The sequence below is a fragment of the Mya arenaria genome, chromosome 7 (assembly GCF_026914265.1).
Source record: "Mya arenaria isolate MELC-2E11 chromosome 7, ASM2691426v1".
NCBI lineage: Eukaryota > Metazoa > Mollusca > Bivalvia > Myida > Myidae > Mya > Mya arenaria.
In genome coordinates this window covers 31,329,386-31,351,627 of record NC_069128.1, presented here as the reverse complement: position 1 = coordinate 31,351,627, position 22,242 = coordinate 31,329,386, and the positions used below count along the sequence as shown (strand labels likewise).

The following is a 22,242-nucleotide window of genomic DNA, read 5'->3' as shown; positions in this document are numbered from 1 at the left end:
ACAATACGGGAACAAATCGTGTACATATGCATGCCAAACATATGGACGATACATACATAAAATACACGACTATGAACCACCAACTGATTAATACATACAATATTCATATTGTTATAAATAACAAAAAAAAAATACATTTCTTTTGAAAACCAGCCCCATATATAACATATCTCTAATTGAAGACATTTAATTTCTTGCTTAACTATACCATCGACCATTTCTGTTGACAGACACATATAATATTATACATATCTAGCTTCAACCGAATGTAAAAATATATGTTATATATGAGTTCACATAACTGTTGTTATCGTGATATCCAAGATTTGTTGTTGTTCCATATTGTGGACCGAACTTGTTTAACCAAGCGATTTGAAATTGCTGAATCTATACTGTTCAAATTGAGCGTAATGACCATAGGAATATACATTATGTGAATACTTCATTAAATAAATACAACTATTTTGATAGTTTTATTATACTAAGTAAAAATCAATTACCCTCCATTGCCTCTGTAAGGATAGAAAAACACAATATTATTTTACAATCATACGGAAGTACAGACTATAACCGGATATTAAGAACTATTTTATGTAATAAACGTACTAAATTGAAGAAAATATCAGTTAATCGTGATTAAGTATTAAACACTAACACGTTAATCTTGACCCGTATGGAAGCGTTTATCAGTTTATGCAGATGATGTGATCATCGATTTGTATTTGACAATTTAACGAGTAATAAAACGATACGTTGCCACAATTATATCGATTTGATCACTTATGAACTGGATACGTTGACATCAAAATCTGTCAACAAATCTGGTAAAACAGGTTTTTTTGTGACTTCACAATATAAGTAATAGTTTTGTCGATAGAAAATACGTCGTCATATCCACTAAAGGGACAAGTCGATATAATTTTGGCAACATGTAGTGTAATAACTCGTCAAGTCGATTTAAAACAAGTCGACAACAGGAAATATCACATCATTAGTATATACGATATACGCTTCCATAGTTAATGAAATAATGGTGAAATTGTATTTCAAATTGAATAATCGTTTCAGAAGAAATATGATATCATTATTTATTTGGAACGGCAACATGATAAAAGTTAAAGCATGCTTTAAATAACTAAAAATATACGAGAATATTTCAAATATGTAGCTTGAAGATTGATGATTTTAAATATGACAATTCGAAAATACTCAAAGCTGCGGTTGAAAATACAAAAATACGACAAAACGAAACGAAGCGCGGGACAAAAACACAACAAAACGAAACTAAGCCGCCACGTGGGGAGGGGCGGGGGTATTCTAAGAGCGGGGGGCGAAAGTACGAAAATTGGCGATACGTTATTTGTCGTAGTTTCGTATTTTCTCGGAAATCAGCCACCATATAACATTGTACGCCTAATGATACCAGCAACCCAGCGAGTACAATGATATTCACACAGCATAGCAATGTGACATTGAAATATTGCCGTAAAGTACAATATATGATTATACAATTAAGCCAACAACTATGCTTGCTTTACGTAAAACTTAAGCGTATTTAGTTTGACGTTAAGTGTCGGAAATGTCATTTTGTGGGATGTTTCTAATTTGAAACAAAAGTTTCTTTTATTTCAAAAAATAATATGACTAGGTCATATTCGGACGGAAAAGTCTAGTTAATTTAAAAAAAAAAGTATAGACAATAAAATCTTTGAAAGCAAATATAAAAACTGGCTCAGTTCGAATATTATTAAACAAGTTAAAGGAAATTGTATACAAATATGGTTCTGTTATTATTGAATGCTACTTTGTCAATCGGACCGAATGACGGACCAAAAGTTTATATTGACGGGCTTAAAGATAACCATTACAGAGTATATGCTCTTTTTTACGTGATACTCAATCAAGTTATATTGCTTCAATGCAGCTATATCTTACACTGAAAATATTTAATAGAGAATCTGAGGTTTTTTTATTTAAATTTAATCCGTATAAAGTATCATAAAAAGTTAATGCGTTTTACTCGTGGAGTGCAAATTAAAAATAAAGTTTGCCAAGAAATAAGATTAAAAAGTAGGTGAAAAATATCATTATTAATCTATATTGAAGTAATTTGCCTGTGAACTGATAGTAAACAATTTCAATCAAACCAAAATTGCTGTTTTCGAAACGAAATGTAAATGAATTTTTCGTTATCATAGGGTCTATTCTTACAATATGAGTAACGCAGTGTGGAATACTTATGCGTAAGCAAGACGGGCTAGACTGGCTACTCTTTTCAATGTATTCTACTAGACTGGTACCCTCATTCTCTTTACTCCAAAAACATTTTTTGTAGGAAATGTATCGCAAGGTACCAGTCTAGTATGCTATGAGAATAACGTTTAAAACGTCACAAAGTGTCCAAAACCATTACAAACGCGCATACCAAAGCAATAAATATATCGCGTGTATCATCATAGAGTAAAATAAACATGTAGGTTTAATACATATTTCGATATGTATACTTGATTTTTAGTTGCCCCTGTCCTTTACCATCCTTTAAAAACACTACCAAAGTGTTTCACGTCTTCGTATTTAATTTATCATATATATCAAAGTGGTATGTACACGAAACTTTAATAGCTTCTGTGATACAAATATCTTAAAATTGAAGAAAATAAAAATAACTAAAACTTCAAACCTTATAAAAAGAAAGAAAGTGGGTAATATTCTCGATTCAAATATATAAATATAATATATAACATAGGATAGATATCTTGTTAAATAAGTGGGAAACATGACCGAGTAGATTAAAAAAATTAAATAAAAATCAATATACCTCATGCAATTGTTACACAACTGAATATGTCTGACTAAGATGTGCAATGAACGAATAGTGGGATAAAATACGTAAAGTAGTAGACGTGTTAGATGGTTTACCTTGTATAAATGATAGATGTCCTAGAGAAAAAAAAGAGTTAAATACTTAGTTCCAAGGAGTTAAACAGAAGTATGTCAAATGGGTCTTTAAGAAAGGAATAAGATCGTTACTGAAAGAGACATGACATGATATGTAAGAGTACACAACGTATATTAGTGATGGTTACGGAGTTTAACGAAAACTCCCGATCATTTCCGAATGCCCATACGGAAAGTGCCGAAAGGTGACGATAGATTTTCGAAAAAAAATCTGAGCTTTTCGGAAAAGATCGACCAATGACAGGAAAAGAGAGAAATGTGAAATTATATTAAATTACATAGAGTTAATCAGAATTATGCTAAATTTGCAAAAAGGGTATTTTGTAGTAAGTGAAAGAGACATGACATGTATTATGTTATATATAAGAGAAACAAAGCGATAAGATGCACACTACGAACATTATTGTTAATTTCGGAGATCAACGAAATATCCCGATCGTTTCCGAATGCCCATACGAAACATGTCGAACGGCGACGATATAATTATCTAAGAAACCATGTAGCTCTCCGGAAAAGATCGACCAATTACGGAAAAGAGAACGTTGCAAGCAAATGTCTATTCCGCTTTAAATCAACAATTCTGACAGTCTGCACTCTCTATCATTCATACTACCAATCTATCAAGTAGGGGAGTCATTTATCATAAAAACATGATTTATCAACGAGTTATAGTATATGAGTGCATTTCACAATTGGAAAGGGAAACATGCAATGAAGGAATTCATATGAGGTTATGAATAAATACTAATGAAGGTTGTTTCGTTTCATTCCGGTGCTAGAATTATATTCAAACATAGGGTTATGGTAGTTCATTGAGTTGACGTTTACATCCGCCTTATTGTGTTAAACATGTTAACTGTTATTCTATAAACGATATTGTTGTCGTACATGACAAAAATGGAATAAGCCTTTAATATGCTAACGACAAAAGGTTCAGCGATACTTAACAGAAATCAAAAACAAATACTTATCTATACCGGAACTGCTAGATTTCTGCTAGGACGAGAGCTATCTTGACCACTCTAATTATCCACTGATGCCGATTAATGCCGATTATCCATTTCAATTTTTCACCTTATGACTTCATGGCAATAAACTACGAATTTAACCATGGAAATTTCACCTAAAATGACCCAGGAGTGATTGCACGTGGCGAAACTTACTCTGTTACAATATGTACCGGTTTTCAACGTACATCCATTGACGTATCACAATTTCCAAGACTCATATCATGTTATTGGTATTTCGTTTATTGACAAATTCCGATTAACGTGATAACTCTGGGGTTCCTGTCATACAGAATCCATTGAGCGAGTACATACTTAAGATAGATTTTCAACATAGTGGCACTAGTGTTGGAGTTCTCAAAAAGGTATAACATGCTCACAGTGTAAACACCCTGGTGTACATACATGTTTCAATATACAGGTGACTTACCTGGTTGGACGTTAAAGTCGCTGTGAGGCTGTCTCTCGCCGCTTTTGTTGCTTCGTCGTTTCCTTGGACGCTTTGGTCGTTTCGGCATGCGGACTCCTAGGACCATTCTGTGTCTGCTGCTTGCTGAAGATTTTAATACACATTTCTTAATAAGTTTCGAAGTTTGTCATAAATTTATGAAGCGTGTTCTGAACTGATACGCATGGACTAGCTTTTCAAAGTTTAATTCTCTTTCCTCTGGGTATCGTATATGTCTTTCTTAACATGATTGTATACTGTACAATTAAATGACAAAATACACAACATGAAGCCCAGCCGTACACGTACCCGTGCAATGAGTGTCTCTTTAAATTGACATTTTACGTTGATAAGAAAAGAAGCCAAATGGTATTGTTTTAAAAAACATAAATTATCTTTTAAATTACCATGATCTTCGAGATCGCTCGAACTGACTTCACGCGTGATTCCGCGGTCTTTCAATCCACCCTCTTCCATTGCTTTCGGATCGTCAGCCATCTTTGTGACGTAGACAGGTGCGCGCTGCTAGGCAACGTATAGGTGAATTGTAGGTAAAATCAGAAGAATTCCCGCTGTATTGTGAACGCTTGGAATCTGAAAGAAAAGGAAGAATGAGTTGCGTTTAGTTGACAATATGTCTGTCTCGCCCAGGTGTAACAGTCGTGTACATCTAATTACGATTATTGTGTCCAGCAAATAAATACTGCTAATGAGGCAAACATGTCAACAAATGTATCGTACGTTCGATATTCTTGATCACTATGATATATGTTTTAAAACTAACATTTGGAATATAAATCTACATTTGAACAACATTTGAAGTGAAATCTAAATTCATATTTTTGGCACGCTCTTAGTTTTCATTAAATTTCCTACTCATTAGGCGTAAATCATGTTTGTTTCCACTATTTCGACCGACTCTATTTTTCTTATACGTTATTTTGCCGTAGTGTATGTATATTATTTTTTGGTAATTTAAAAAAAAAAATACTGTGATGATATTCCCTTATATTTGGTTTGGTACATAATCACAATTCTCAAAACAATAGGAAACAGTCCTTCCCTAATTTTGAGATGTTAGTGGAAACAGAGATCTCTTTGTCGACTCCAATAAGATAATAGATATGTACATTCAAAGTACCCCATATCACTTCAGTGTACATTGACTGATACAGTCGAAATCCGCTATGTCGAACTCTTTTATCTCAATGTGTTGGTTATGTAAAAAAAAATCAAATATGTTGGGTTAAGTTACACACTTTTTTGTATTTTGGTTATGTCGAATGTTTGTTATCTCGAAATATTTCCCGAGGTCTTAACGACTTCGACCTAGCGAATTTTGACTGTACATTTAAACCGATGCATTTAAGTAAAATAATACAATATACAGTTGTTTACATAAGAAATTATAATAATCTAAAAAAAAAGTTGTTAAATGTACCATCAAATTCCATGAACGACACAAACCGTGTAATATTAATTCCGCACAGAAGTAAGTCGCTGGCTTTTTACTTCATCCGTCAAGCAAATTATGACTGTCTCATTTTAACGACATCAGTTTTTAAGATGATGAAACCACTCGCTTGTACCAGCACAATAAGTTAAACAGATGGCTTAACGAATACTTGACAGGAATGTTTCCAGAGGCTATATCAAATTTATACTTTTAGGGGTAACATATAACTCAATGTCAAAAGGCGTGGATAAAGGTGTTGAAAATATCATTTACGGTTACGCAACGAAATCCTTTTAATAAGACTGTTGTCTGCTACCAATTAAGTGGCTGTTTATTGACACATATAATGTACATTTAGAAGGCGTGTTTGACGCAGACTCATAATGACTTAAATTATGTTGTTTTGTCTGATACTCTAAAACCACAACGCAAACAGAGTACGTTAAAATAGACATTGCGAATTGAAACGTAAAAATGCTGTGATTTTTTCTATCTCAAATTTATTTTTTATTGTATCTGTATGAAAACAAAACAAGTTATTAAAATGCGTAATTAATGGAGTAGATTTATTTTATGTATTTTTTTTTTTCAATTTCGAATATATCTTGCATTGGAACGTATAGATCAAATATTCGTTTCACTTTTATCTATTCATTATTGCAAGCAATACTATATATATTAATACTGCTTATATTATTGTTGCATAATTGTACTACAATAATTAATATACCGTAATTCTTTTTAATACGAATACTAAGTCCTCTCATAGCAAATATTTAGTCACTTAATGTTAAAAAAACCCCACATAACATCCATATTATTCACCTATTCATAAAGTGTGGTATCTTATAAGACACTACTTTCGTTAAAGCATCTGTTTATCAACTATTTTTGGTTACTTAAGATTTAAAATATGAAGTTACCTAAATAATTGGTTAAATGTGATACATGTCGTATAAGAATTTTATTATGATTTGGTAAATGCATACTAGTATAAACCCTTTGCTAGCTAAGTGGTCGATATAATAATTTGCCTACTGGCCCAGCCTCTTTTTAAATATACAGAATCACCTGATTAAAATCAATAGCGACTTATTGCTGATTAACCTAAATAACAAACGTCATATTTGAAAAAAAATACTCCCATCCCATGGAATAAAACATACTGTCGACACTAAGTATCTTTCGTGCCTCAGCTTACGTGTGGTTTACGGATATAGCTCGCGGCAAGGTGAACACTACGAGGAAAAATATATCTTATGTATGTCTAACCATTATGTAACTATTTCTACTGTTACTAAAACTTAGTTAAGGGACAATAATTCTTCGACCTCTTGCCATGAAATAGCTTCCCTTGCCTACGGACAATACAAAATAATAAACGGCATTGCATGTTTGACTCGTGCACATAACCAAAACCATAACTCTGTGGCCAACTGTCCCCTAATCGTCTCCCCCATAAAATCAGTCGACAAAACTGTATTATCACAACATCTGCATATTCTTTATGCGTTTCCTTACATTTAAAATTGCCTTAAAGATATACAATTCAATAAGTTTGGCATTTGCCTAAACAGTATGCACTACCATACATTGGAGAATTACCTTAACATTATGCGTTTCCGTACATTAGGGAATTGCGTTAACTATATACACTTCCACACCTTTGGAAGTTGACCTGACTATATGCGATTCTATATATTTGGGAATTGCCTTATATGCGTTTAATACATTTGAGAGCTGCCTTAATTTATGTGCTTCCTTACATTTGGGAAATACCTTAACTATATGCGCTTCCAAACATTTAAGAGTTGACTTAACTATATGCGCTTCCATATATTTGGAAAATGACTTAGTTTATGCGCTTCCATACATTTGGGAATAGATTTAACTATATACGCTTCCGTACATTTTGGGAATGGTCTAAACTTTATGCGCTTCCATACATTTGGGAGTTGCCATAACCATATGCGCTTCCATACATTTGGGAATTGCCTTACGTTATGTGCTTTCATACACTTGGTAATTAACTGAACTATATGCGCTCCCATACATTTTGAAGTTAACTCAAATAAATACGCGTCAAAATATTTGAAAATTGTCTTAACTATATGCGTTTCCATATATCTGGGAATGACCTTAATATTTTGAATGAATAAGGACAGAAGTAAACGATTACTTAAATTTCAATATGTGAACACCTGATTTACGTACAATAACAGGTTTTGAGAAACTTGATATGACAACTGGCTACGTTTTGGTGATTACAAATTAGAATGATACAGATAGTCAAGTTGTTTAAACGTCGACAAAACCTTGAATGATATAATAGTTTAACCACGTTTCATTCACATCGACTAGTCATACTTATGTAAACATTCCATTCAGAAATAGTTGAGTTACAAATATAACAATATCTTATTTAGAAATATTGCTTTATCGAGGGACTAGATTACAATAAATACTAAATATTTACGACAGTCTGTAAGTTTGTATGAGACGAAAAACTGTCATGCCAAGTGCCATGACTTGAGACAAACTGAGTTATGAATACGAACGCTGTCAGAGGCGTAGCTAGGCCTAAAGACACTTGTAGGCCGGATGGTGCTTGGTGAGTTTGGGAATACACAAGATTTCTGTCTAAATTAGAAGCAAAATGGTGCAATTTGGGAGCACTCCAGGAGAAAAAACAAAAGGCACAATTACATCAATTGATATGCACATTTTGTAACACACAAACTTAACTACATATGCAATGATAGGAATAAATTCAAGCAACACACTCTGGCCGTAGTTGAAATAAACACCAGGTACGGGTCCGTCCGCCGGTGCCGGGCTCGAGCCCGGCCGGGCGGGACTAAGCGGCCGTGCCGAGGCTCGGCTCCCCGGGTTGGACCGGCAAACTCGACGGCTATGGATGCGTCTCGGCGAGACCTTTCCAACATTATGAGTTGTTCAAAGTGTTTGAGTAGCTATTAGTTTTTATTGCATTTTTCGATTATTTGAATTTTGTCATTTATTTTTCAAAAAAGTTGTAGACTCAGGCCTACAGAGCCTAAATATGTAGCTACGCCACTGGCTGTTAAGACGAGAAATAGGTCATGTTGAAATGTAGCATTCTTAACCACAACAGTGAGATTTGCAAACATCATTTTTCATGTAGCTAGATGTTGTAACATCGCAAATGTTCATGTCGGTGTAAAAACTACACTAACCGGAAAAGCGGTGTCTCTTAATTTCATTAAAATTCACACCCTAAAGGATGTCCTACAGACATTTAAGCATTGACACCGGTTATATGAAATATGAACTATTCTAATGTCCTATATGATGTATAATAAAGTTAGAGATTAATAAAGAACAGGAAAAAGAGGCTAGAATATCGCAAATAAAATGAATAATGTATTACCAAATTTACTTAAGTATATGCTGTATATACGCATTCTAAATTATACATGTTCATTTACTTCATATAATGTACTATACCTGCAAGTACATACAATTAATTATGAAAATATTCGTTTAAGTAATCCTTAATTAATATAAGAAAGAAAATCATGCTTGTAAAAAAAATCTACATTTTTCCAAAACCACTTGAACATGTCTGGGACTATGTAGTCTCAGGAATTATCAATGGGTCGATCTTTCAGAACTTTGATAAAGTTAACAACGTTGTTAACATCGTCGTTGTTAACTTACAAAACTTGTGATGCCGTTAATCAAGTTGTTAAAATGTTTAAACAATCGGCTCGATGTGTTCAATCTCTTAAAATCATACAAAAAATACATTCTTTATCCTGAAATAGCTCGACTTTAAAGTGTTTGCATTTCGGCGCAATCATAAATACGTCATATCGAAAATAAACCGTTAAATCGAACATGAAGTATATGTTTATTACATACGAGTGCTATTTATAACTCGTCGTATATTTAAGATTATATTTATTGTAACTTTCCGTGACCAAAGGACGGCTGTAAGGATAGCTATGTTTATAAAAATACTAGAAACATTCTGTAAATAAACATATTAATATATCAATCAAACACAAGTAGATATAAAAATAGTTCATATCGCAGTTTTATGTCCTAAATTTACTGATATACAATAGCTGTCAAGCAAGACATACATATTTTATTTCTGTTTAACTAAGTCGTAAAATTTGGAGGGTTTAATTTTTATACTATGTTCCCAATTTTTGGAAGAGTTTTTTTTAGTTTTAATTCACGTCTGTTCATGTTTTCAAATCATGCTGTGCATTAATGATAGCTTGCATAAAGCTTATGTCAAAAAACAGAAATGATCATCGTATCGCTGATACAGTGAAAACTCCCTATGACGAAGTTGTTGAGACCTCGAAAAAATACTTCGAGATAACGAACATTCGATATAACCGAAATACAAAAAAGTGTATAACTTAACCGAAGACAAACGAAATAACCAGAACATCGAGATAACAGAGTTCAACATAGCAATAATCGACTGTATTTCAAATCACATGTATTATTTAACCAGGTCATATCAACACATTTGTTACAGTATTAGGTAACTTCTTCAAACGGTTTAGTATTTCATCACATCCTGACATTCATAATTTTATTCTATTGAAAAGAACACCGGATATCTTACCCTATTTAGATTAAATCAACTTGTATCCACGTTTTCCTCTTTTTAAAATAAGTTATTATATAGATTTTCTTTCAGTAAACATTTATCAAAAATGTTACACGCGTCTTGGGCTATGCTCAATATAAAGTATCAATACTAACGTACAAAATACTGACCAATAGAAACGCTTTCTTTTTAGAAATCATTAAAAACTGACCACACCATCTCTTTGTCATCAACGACCGTATGTTTCATGATTAATGACCCTCGCAAAAAAATAGGTGCGGATGTGGTTTCGAGGTATCATAATGGAAGAGAGAATTTACAATTGACCGCTTAAGGTCGCATTCAAAGAAGTTAAAGCGATTACATCTTATTTATTCGTAATATATCACCAATGATTCATTCCGTGGGATAACATTGGTGAAATAATGCATTCAAATTGATCGATAAATGAATAACTGATTGGCCGACTAATTTGGATTGATTCATTATTTCTTTCATTCAATATATGTTAATAGATTGCCTAATTGAGTGATTAATTAATTGGTTGATTGATTCAGTTTTTTATTAGTTATTATTGATTTAATCATTCATTCGGTCATACGGATTTTTGTTTGTTCGTTCGTTCAGTTCGTTTGTCCACCCGTCCGTCCGTGAGTCAGTCCGTCCGTCCGTCCGTTCGTTCGTTCGTTCGTTCATTCATTAATTCATTCATTAATTCATTCATTCATACATTCATTCATTGCTTCATTCATCTATTCATTCATTCATTCATTCATTCATTCATTCATTCATTCATTCATTCATTCATTCATTCATTCATTCATTCATTCATTCATTCATTCATTCATTCATTCATTCATTCATTCATTCATTCATTCATTCATTCATTCATTCATTCATTCATTCATTCATTCATTCATTCATTCATTCATTCATTCATTCATTCATTCATTCATTCATTCATTCAATCATTCGTTCACTTTTTAAATTGTTGTTTAGAACAAAAAAAATGGCAAAAAGATAAAGTCGTAGTAACATAAGTTACCTTGCGTCCTATAAATATTCGCTGTCTTATAATCAGAACATAATAATTTAATACAAAAAAACCAGTCTCACATTTGATTGTCTTACGGTTAATTAAATTCAGAACAATTGTGGTTTGGTAAGCGAATGCAAAATTGACAAGAGCCTCTGAAGTTTCAAGACTATGACGGTAAATACATACACTAATTAACGTACATAGAGCGGAAATTATAAAACAATACAGTGACGTTTTTCACGTTAACGCTGACTGCTCGCGAGACGGAAATTTCATACAAAAATCTTAATGAAAGGCGGTGTTGTTTGCAATTGAAGCTTACTGCGGTGACTATGTTGTTAGGTTGCGAATGTTATTTTTTTCATTTGTGGTTTAAATAAAACAGTAAATTTAGAATAGCATATCATTGTAGACGTCTGACGTCTCAATTTGAAGTGAACGTTTTACGGCAGTTTTGATTCAATTATTTATTGCGTTTTAACAAGATTGTCCAATACAATGTTTTAACAATGAAAACTTAATTGTAATAAATTCAGTTTAGCCCTTAACTTCTAAAAACAAGAAATCTACAAGTTTAATATGTATAAATTATTATAGTTCATACCGGATGAACCGCAGATAAGATGCTTGTTCTTCGACCATACTTTAAATTGAGTTAGATGTGTTTCAGATACCTGTTTGATGTTTGATAAAAGTACTTAATTTCTAATGAAAAGACTCCCATGAAACGGTATCCAAAATATATTCCTTTAAACTTAAAAAGGCATACGACAGGCATATGTAATATATGGTTGCTAATCTTGAGTGTATAATCAATTCATCAGATGAGTACAAAACATAATGCTATCAAACCATCAACTGGCTTTATACGGCATACTACAGAACATATAATTAGGAAAATTTATAACACGCAAAATAGACATATTCAGATAATCCTTTTGTTTCCCGTTCGAACACGTCATCCCCATGTTGTACCAAAGTTCTTTAACAAATTTATACCATCTACGCAAATGCATAACTCACTACAATTTCTTTCAGCAGCCAAATACACTTTTTGAAGTCATCCTCAACCCTAGTTATTGCCTAAGTTATGGAAGCGTATATAGTATATACTGGTGATTTGATCAAATCTGCGTACCCGGGTACTTCTTACAGCACTGTTACATAATGATTACTTCACAAACTTTACTGTGAACGCCAAAACATTGGCTATTCAACCAATAAATACGCCGCACGTTAAACGTCAATATGGAATTTAAACGTAGTGTTTTTGTAAAATTCTGCCAGCCTGTTGGTCCAAAGATGATTTCAAGCATTATTTAAACTTGAGTTATAACATGACATTTTGCCCATATATAAGTCGACTTATTATCGATAAAACGTTTTGAACCTATTGTGTGTTGTTGATTGTAAATAGACTACACAATTCGTTTAACGTTATTCGTCGACAAAAAGTAAGCATACAAGTCGAAACAAATTTGACAACATGTAGTTTCATAAATCATTCAGTCAACATAACAATTCGTCAAGACTACATGATCACATCATCGGTTTATACAATATACGCTTCCATAATAAATGCAATATACGCTTCCATTATAAATACAATATACGCTTCCATAATAAATGCAATATACGTTTCCATAAAATATACAATATGAAATAATATGATATTTCTATTATATATACTACATAGGCTTCCATGATACATACAATATACGATTCCATAATATAAAATATACACAGTATACGCTTCCATAAAACTAAAAATATCCTTAATCTAACAATTATACATGTACACATATAAAAGTACTCACCCATGTACACTATGAAGCTTATAAAGAGCGTGTTTTGGTTCCAATTGTTTCCTTTTTAATCTCGTTTAATGAAACGATGGGTATTTTGTCACGGAACTGATGGTGAAATACTAAAATTACTACAACGCCAATTAGGAATGTCATTAAAATTGATATCTTAAAACCCCTTAAATCCCCTCTCTTCCGGCAAACCTTTTTAGCATCTACCGTGATTACAATGACCCGTGCATGAACCCATCTTCAGTTAACAAATCGCATCGAAGGTGTTCAATATGGCTTTCTTTTATTTGGGAGAATGATACTTAAACACAGTGACTATGAATTACGATTTGTAAACGCAGACCCATTCACTAATCAATATGTTTTGAAATACGATCGCCTCAAATGTAGCTTGTCAACAAACATCGAAAGCAAGTCTCCAAACCAGAAATATCTTACACACGTGGATATCTTCTTCTGTGGCTGCAGTATTTGAAGTGGTATATTCTAAGTCATAAATTGTTTCTGATGCTATTTTAGTCTTGGTATAGAAAATTTAAAAACATGGCCGGCACTTAAAAACAATCCTTACCAATAAATTAAGCTGATTTTATCCTTTGTCGATGAGTTTACCGTATGTCTGATATAAATGTGATCATGAAGTCTGGCTGACTTGACGAGTTATAACACCACACATTGCAAACCTCTTGTTCACTTACTAAATAGCTATGATAGTATTATGCAGTTTTGTCGACGAATTAGTTATACAGCGTAAAAAATCGACATAACATGTTAAAATAGTATCAAATAAATTATAAAAGTACCTTTGAAACATGTCGTGTAACAACAACTCGGGAATTCGACATACAATTATATGATCACAATATAGAGTGTACTTTATACGCTTCCATACATGATCACATTATCAGATTGTACGATACACGCTTCCATACATGATCACATTATTAAAGTGTACCATATACGCCTCTATACATGGCCACATTATCAGAATGTACCATATACGCCTCTATACATGGCCACATTATCAGAATGTACCATATACGCCTCTATACATGGCCACATTATCAGAATGTACCATATACGCCTCTATACATGGCCACATTATCAGAATGTACCATATACGCTTCCATACATGACCACATTATCAGAATGTACCATATACGCTTCCATACATGATCACACTATCAGAATGTACCATATACGCTTCCATACATGATCACATTATCAGAAAGTACCATATACGCTTCCATACATGATCACATTATCAGAGTGTACCATATACGCTTCAATACATGATCACATTATCAGAGCGTGCCATATACGTTTCCATACATTATCACATTATCAGAAAGTACCATATACGCTTCCATACATGATCACATTGTCAGAGTGTACCATATACGTTTCCATACATGATCTCATTATCAGAGTGTACCATTAACGCTTCCATACATGATCTCATTATCAGAGTGTACCATATACGCTTCCACACATGATCTCATTATCAGAATGTATCATATACGCTTCCATACATGATTACATCATCAGAGTGTACCATATACGCTTCCATACATGATCAAATAATCACATTATCAGAATGTACCATTAACGCATACAAAGATACTCACCTGAGTTTTTTCTTTGTTATTATCACGTTTATTATTATCTTTTCTATTTCAGTCTTCCGTTTTATCATTGGTTTCCGTTCCAATAATCAATGTCACATTGAACAGACACAAAACGTACGACACGTTTCATTGAAAACAGGCAGTATATCCAAACAGTTGACCACATAGTATCTTTCACGTGGATGTAACGATACTCATTAACGTATATTCCATTGAAAGAAGTTCACATTATAACTATTGTCCAGTTTGTCGATCGGTCGTCTTTTAAATGATAATCAGAAAAAAAATCTGTAGGGTAAGAATGACGATATTGAAAATCAATTCATATTAAACACCCATGGCTAAACTTTGAGAAATAAAAAAAAACAACTAAAATATAAACACAATTACTCACAATAAATGGATAATGGTTAACTAAAAGACACACTTTACATAACAAACTCGGCATAAAAATAAAAGAGGCCAACACCTATTGTTTGTTTACGATGATATAGATCAGGTACTGTTTTGTTTAGCTCAGTCTGAATGACAATACCCTCATTTACACCATTCATCATTCGTCAATCATAGTGTCTGTCATTTATGCTACTGTCGCATTCAAGTTGCCTTTTACTGCGTACCGTTTGGGTCCAAAAATCACTCATAGTCGCCATTACATTAGAAATAGAGGTGCACCTCCGTTAAGTACAAAGTTGCATATCTTTCTGAATTTAGATGTGCCCCCAGAACATAAAGTCAGTATATGAAGTTGCACCTCTATCTGAAATTAGAGGTGCCCCTCAGAATGTGAAATTGCATCTCAGAATGTGAAGATTCACCTCTATCTAAATTTAGAGGTGTACCTCAGATATGAATCTGCATTTATGTTTCATTCATAAAAAACTAGCATTAGGTTTTTACCTTTGATCCTAATAATACATCATCGTCTGAAGCTATTACATGTTAAATGTTAAATTCTGAGTTAAACCAGAAGGAGTTCGAGCCAAGCGATTGTGAGCAAACGGGGTAAGACTGTATATATAATTTAACCTAAACAAATTCAATCTCTGCATGATAATGCCAGCTATGAGATATACTTGAAGTAAGTCTGAACTCGCAAACGGATGGGTAAATACTTCAGCCATTTATAGAAAGTTATCAGTAAGAGGTTGTATTTCATTTAAAAAAGCTATATAAGCCTTTAAGGTACTGTTGAACTCCCCATCTCCTTGTATTTTTCAATCGTTTAATACAGTTGAATCTCGCTATGTCGAACTCTGTTATATCGATGTTTTTGAAAATGATTTGACCATAGTTTAGCCTTAGTCTATAACACCCAGTAGTGATATGAGTATTAGTTACACTCTGGGCTGGTGAATTAACTTTTAATCCTCATAAAAGTCGGATTATATGTATTGGGAATAACAGGCATATTATCATTTGTCAAATAAGGTCATTGTTAAACCCATGGTATGGGAGGTCATTTTCTTCGATATAATTTGGCAGAACAGAGGTAATATAATACATATGCATGTATAAACAAAAAAGTTCGTTTTCTTGCGGATTCTCGTCTAGGTAGGCACATGGTTAAATTTATATCGAACCAGAGGCGGTTCCAGGATTTGACGTTAGAGGGGGCGTAACCTAGGAGCGTTAACTTTTAACTTGCGCCATCCCTCTGAAGTCGATAGCTTATAAGATCACTGTCGAGTACGTTTCTTGGGCAAAAACATGTACTGTGTTATTTTTTAAAGGCCATGGGAAAGGGTCCCCTGGTTGGGACCGAACCTACAACCTCTTGGGTGAGAGGGGGACACCTATTCCACTACATTCTACTCTCAACCAATACGCTTGCATTGAACACAAGGCCTGAGTGGTCTGCCAAATGTTAATTTGTCTGTGTTTTACAAGAAATAGACTTTATTTTAATCCAACGTACCTATCCTAAAGTGTGAATTGGATTGTATTACAGCAGCCAAACATATATGCCAAGGAACTTCAAAATATTTTGTCATTATAGTACAATCGCGAGGAAGTCTAAATTGGCCAAAAAACTTCCAAATGAATAACTTTTGTCCTTAAAGTACATTCGTGTTGAATGTTAACTTGACCAAACACACGTATAACCTCAGTTGGAAATAAAAATGACAAGCTCTACATTAAACCCACTTGTAATGACAGGTTATTAAAGCGTTACATTTTATATTAATAAACCGTGTCAAACATGCCCCTTCTTCATGGTGTGGCTAATAAAACTGTAAGATTTTGAAATATACTGCTGTCTTTGATTAAATGCATCATATTTATAGCTTATGAATATATATATATATATATATATATATATATATATATACCAAACCTATTTTAAACAGTTAATGAGAATATACACGTAGACACGGTACTCAACGTGTCTAATCCAAAACGGGGAAATTGTTCTACACAGTATATATAAGTCGAAAATGATTCTTTTTTACTTCGAAGTTAATGTTAAAGTAATTAAACTTGCACAGCATTTTCGAATATGAGTTCAAAGTGAAGTACCTCGTTGTTACGTTATTACGACTTCGTACCTCGTTTTCACGACTAAGTACCTCGTTGTCACGAGTAAGTACCTCGTTGTCACGATTTAGTACCTCGTTGTTACGACTAAGTACCTCGTTGTGACTATTAAGTACCTCGTTGTTACGTTAATACGACTAAGTACCTCGTTTTCACGACTAAGTAGCTCGTTTTCACGACTAAGTAGCTCGTTTTCACAACTAAGTAGCTCGTTTTCACGACTAAGTACCTCTTTTTCACGACAAAGTAGCACTAAGTACCTCGTTTTCACGACTAAGTACCTCGTTGTTACGTTAATACGACTAAGTAACTCGACTAAGTACCTCGTTTTCACGACTAAGTAGCTCGTTGTGACAATTAAGTACCTCGTTGTTACGTTAATACGACTAAGTAACTCGACTAAGTACCTCGTTTTCACGACTAAGTAGCTCGTTGTGACAATTAAGTACCTCGTTGTTACGTTATTACGACCAAGTACCTCGTTGTTACGACTAAATATATCGTTGTGATAGTTAGTTCCTCGTTGTAACGACTAAGTACCTCTTTGTCACAACTTAGCACCTCGCTGTCGCGTCTTAGTACCTCGTTGTCACAAAATATTACCTCGTTGTGACGACTTAAAACCTCGTTGTTACGATCAAGTACCTCGTGATAACGACTAAATACCTAGTTGCTACAACTAAGCACCACAAGACCACACTCTCGCGCAACATCGTGCAAACGAGAGTGATTAATATTCTGTTGTAATAATTTGTTATTCGTGACGTAGCCACGAGATAAATATGACTCTGAATTTCACCTTTACGCCACAGTATACAACTTTTCGGATTGGGAATATTTTAAGTACATTCTAGTAAACAGATGCGGGTCGTTCACCCAGGCCATCATTGTGTCCGATTTGCCAGTTTTTATATCAATTATCATAAATCTTTATACCAATGGCAGGCGGTTAACATATTTATTTTCTTTACAATATATGACCATGCTAAAGTTTATATATTGTATAGGTCTCAGGGTGTGTGTATTTACGTAAGCTGGTTTTAGGTGGCCTAATTACAAACAATTAATAAAAGCCGTAAATTAATATACCAAATGACAAGCAGGGTCGTAATTCGCGCTCTGGTAACTATTCCAACGTCCTGTCACATCCTACTGCATGAGTTTTTTGAAGTTTTTATTTATACATTCGCTTTTCCATTAATTTACATAACAAATTGTTTCCAGTCAATTAGACTCACTAGTATTCATTATTCTCTGAACAGACGTGCATCTTTATTATTTACACACTTATGAAATCGCCCGCAGCAATATTACATGTTGGCCTCTTATTGGTTAAAACATTTTAGTTTCCGGAAACCATGTGTCGAAACTTATAAGATACGGCGCTGATTTCATTAATTTAATTAATTTTGCCGGAAGAAGTTTTGCACTCCTTAACTTTACTTTTGCACTGTTGGGGCGAGACTATAATACTTTTACGAACACTTTTTTCACTCATTTTTGTGACGGCGGTCATTCTTTTTTGGGTGTTTTTTTCGTGTTCATTAACCTAATCGAAGTTCAATGTGAAGAAGATGTATATCAAAATATATTTAAACTATGTTACATACGGTCACGGGCCACTATCTTGAAGTTCGACCCAACAAAGGTTAAATTCTCACAAACAGTATCTCAAACACTATATTGCGTATGTTATATCAACTGCATAGGGATGTAAGTGTCCTACATTATATTTTGTTCAAATAAGAGTATTTATGGTATATCAAATGCATAGAGATGTAAGCGTTCAACATTATTTTTTGTCGAATTAGAGGACAGTATACTTCAAAAGTACATTCATTTCTGTAATTAAGTAGGGATGTAATCAGGTGAAGCGATATAAACAGTGGAAGTTTACACAATAAAATGTAGACCACTAAACAAGGATTGTTAATATGTACTTACACAAAATAAATGACTAAGCGACTGTATCACATTAAACCATTTATTTCTTTAAGAACATTATAACAACTTTTAACCATTACTTAAAAGATACGAAGTTGTGAAACTACGGTATTAAATAGGATATATGATATTATCATGGCAGTACGATTTTCAAAATGTTGTTGATTATGATTGACTTCCGAATAACACTGTTTCATTACAAATTGCAAATAAATCATACTTTTATTTATTGTCAATTAATTAATATAAAGGGTCTTTAATCATTGTTTAACAGAAAAGTCAGAGGTTGTAATTAATTTCATTTAATGGATTGATATTTATAGCCTTGTATGACACGTGAAGACCCTGCCTCAAATTTCACTCAAGCACAAACATGATGAATATGATATTTGTCCGAATACAGAAGTTAAACATTTGTCAAAATGACGTCATAATAAATAATACCGTCAAAACAATAGTACCTCAGAACAATGACCCTATACTAAATATAATAGAGTTATTTGTTTGCGTTTAGATCCGGGAGGTTGCATTTGACTCGAATGAAGTTTTCAGATTCTGATTGTTTGAAACAAAAATCTGCTACGCTCACTTAGCCCAATCTTAATCATTAAGTTTTACTTCAGGTCATCTAACTATTTGTTTACCATTGCATTTTACTAGTGAAATTATTGTCTCGGGTTATCTTTAAACCCGTCAATACGGACATATAAAATACCCTTTGATTGACCCACATTTCAGATAACTGGTGACCTCATACTATTTTGATATCCATAAGATTGGCTTTATAACAATGACATTGAAAGGTTGCAAAGTAGGGGTTTTCACGTCTCATTTCCGTTGAATTAAAGAGAAAATATACATGACGTTATAACTCTGTGTATAATGTATAATGCATGTATAATGCATTGCTTGTCGTTAATTATAAATATAAGTATTCAAAATGAATACAATCACCAGGCATCGACATTTTAACGTTATTGTGAACGATGATATAACGATGAACTTTATATGTTCAAGTTAATAATAAGTGATCTGTTCTGTTCTGTTCTGTTAATGAAGCTATCAGAACACTAACTTTTCTCCCAACCCAGATAAGTTGAAGGGCAAAGAATACAAATACCCGTATGGAACTATTTTTTTCACTACGCACAAAAGAGTTCCTACACTGCAACATGCACCATATAAGTTCAATAAAGACGAGCTACAGAAACTCGGCCGAAGTTCGGTACTCTATTCAATAAGCTACTGTTATCATGAAATACGTTCAAAAGTATTTTACGACCATTAAAACTATAAATATAGAAAGCGTTAATTCATGTGTTCGTTGATTAAAGAAAAACACATAGAAAATATATAAAGTGAAACAGATCTCTGTTATCTACTTGATGACTGTAAATATACGGTAAAGATTTAAATATAAACATAAGTGAACTTGTTTAAGTAAAATACAGCGTATATGGCATGTCAACACTTAGTTCATTTAAGAGACGTTTATGGAGTTCACTGAAATTTAACCACTTCTTAAAACAATATTGACAGAGGAAACTAACATTGGGAGATCATTTAACCAAGTAGCTTTGTTAAACCGCTGTTTCTTACAGAGTTGATGAAATGCTAAATGTATTAATGATAATGATTAAAGTAAGAAATGAAATCATCATCATCATCATCATCATCATCATCATCATCATCATCATCATCATCATCATCATCATCATCATCATCATCATCATCATCATCATCATCATTATTATTATCACCACCAAAAGTAGCAGCAGCAGCAGCAACTGCAGCTTATTATTTGTTTTCACATTAAGTAACCATCGAGTTGACGATGCTATCGATATATTTCGGGACGATGATGATGAAAACAAAAGTGTTACTTCTGATGTTGCTGCTGTTGGCGATGATTAATTCTATTAAGTGTGATACAAGCGTATAACTCTTTTTTGTTAAGTTATTTTCCCCAATAAGTATATTTATTCTTCTCTTCTCACCGTTGAAACTATAACGATTATTTGAAACAGAAATCTCACAAAATATAACCGCTTTTATTGAATAAACTTTCGTTCGTTCGTTCGATTCTTTTACCCTTAAAGTATTTTAAGCCGGAGAAAATAAAGTGATAAATAAAGTATTGCAACTAAACGAAATCCGTATTCCAAAAACTACTGATAAAATCATTTCGACAATTGTGAGCAATAACATTGACAAAGATAACGTATTAATTTTTAACACTCTTCAATCGTTATAACAAATCTATCCATAATTTTCATTTTAAAATTTGCAAAATTATAACACATACCTATATCCTTTTTTCCAACACCTTTCAGAATTTCATCCTAGCAGCAAGCGCTTTTTGCGAATAAGGCTGCTTATATACAGGTCACATGATAGCTTACACAACACGTGATCAGTCCAAGAAGTCACGTGACTGAATTAAAACATGGCGGCTACACCACATTTGGTAGTATACGTATGCTGGTTAAATTTTCGAGCAACGAAGCGAATTTGACAAATGAAATGAAATACATCGGTCGGTTAATATTATGTTAATATAATGGTAAGGTGATAACCATTTCCTCTTGCTGACTTTTCTAAATTCATAACATGACAGGAGATGGGTTTGTCACAAAATATGAATTCACTATCATTAAATGGTTGTGGTACAGAGTATAATTATATTTATTCATGTAAGCCTTATGTTCTGTCGGCCATAAACTTGTAATTAGCCACACTTTGTAACAGAGAGAATGCTTGTTTAAATTATGACTAAACAACACCTATAAATTGTG

The 22,242-nt window shown here is 33.3% G+C and overlaps 1 protein-coding gene across 1 annotated transcript in view; it reads right to left on the bottom strand.

The window, feature by feature from the left end:
* LOC128240175 (electrogenic sodium bicarbonate cotransporter 1-like) overlaps window positions 1-21,909 on the bottom strand; it is a 47,883-nt gene extending 25,974 nt beyond the window's left edge. Inside the window, exons 1-3 of the mRNA XM_052956692.1 lie at window positions 21,753-21,909; window positions 4,821-5,007; window positions 4,396-4,518 (exon numbers count right to left, since the gene is read on the bottom strand). Of these exons, the coding sequence (XP_052812652.1) occupies window positions 4,396-4,518; window positions 4,821-4,911 (214 nt within the window). The 5' untranslated portion in view covers window positions 4,912-5,007; window positions 21,753-21,909. The remainder of the gene's footprint in view (window positions 1-4,395; window positions 4,519-4,820; window positions 5,008-21,752) is intronic.
* Between the last annotated feature and the right edge of the window lie 333 nt (window positions 21,910-22,242).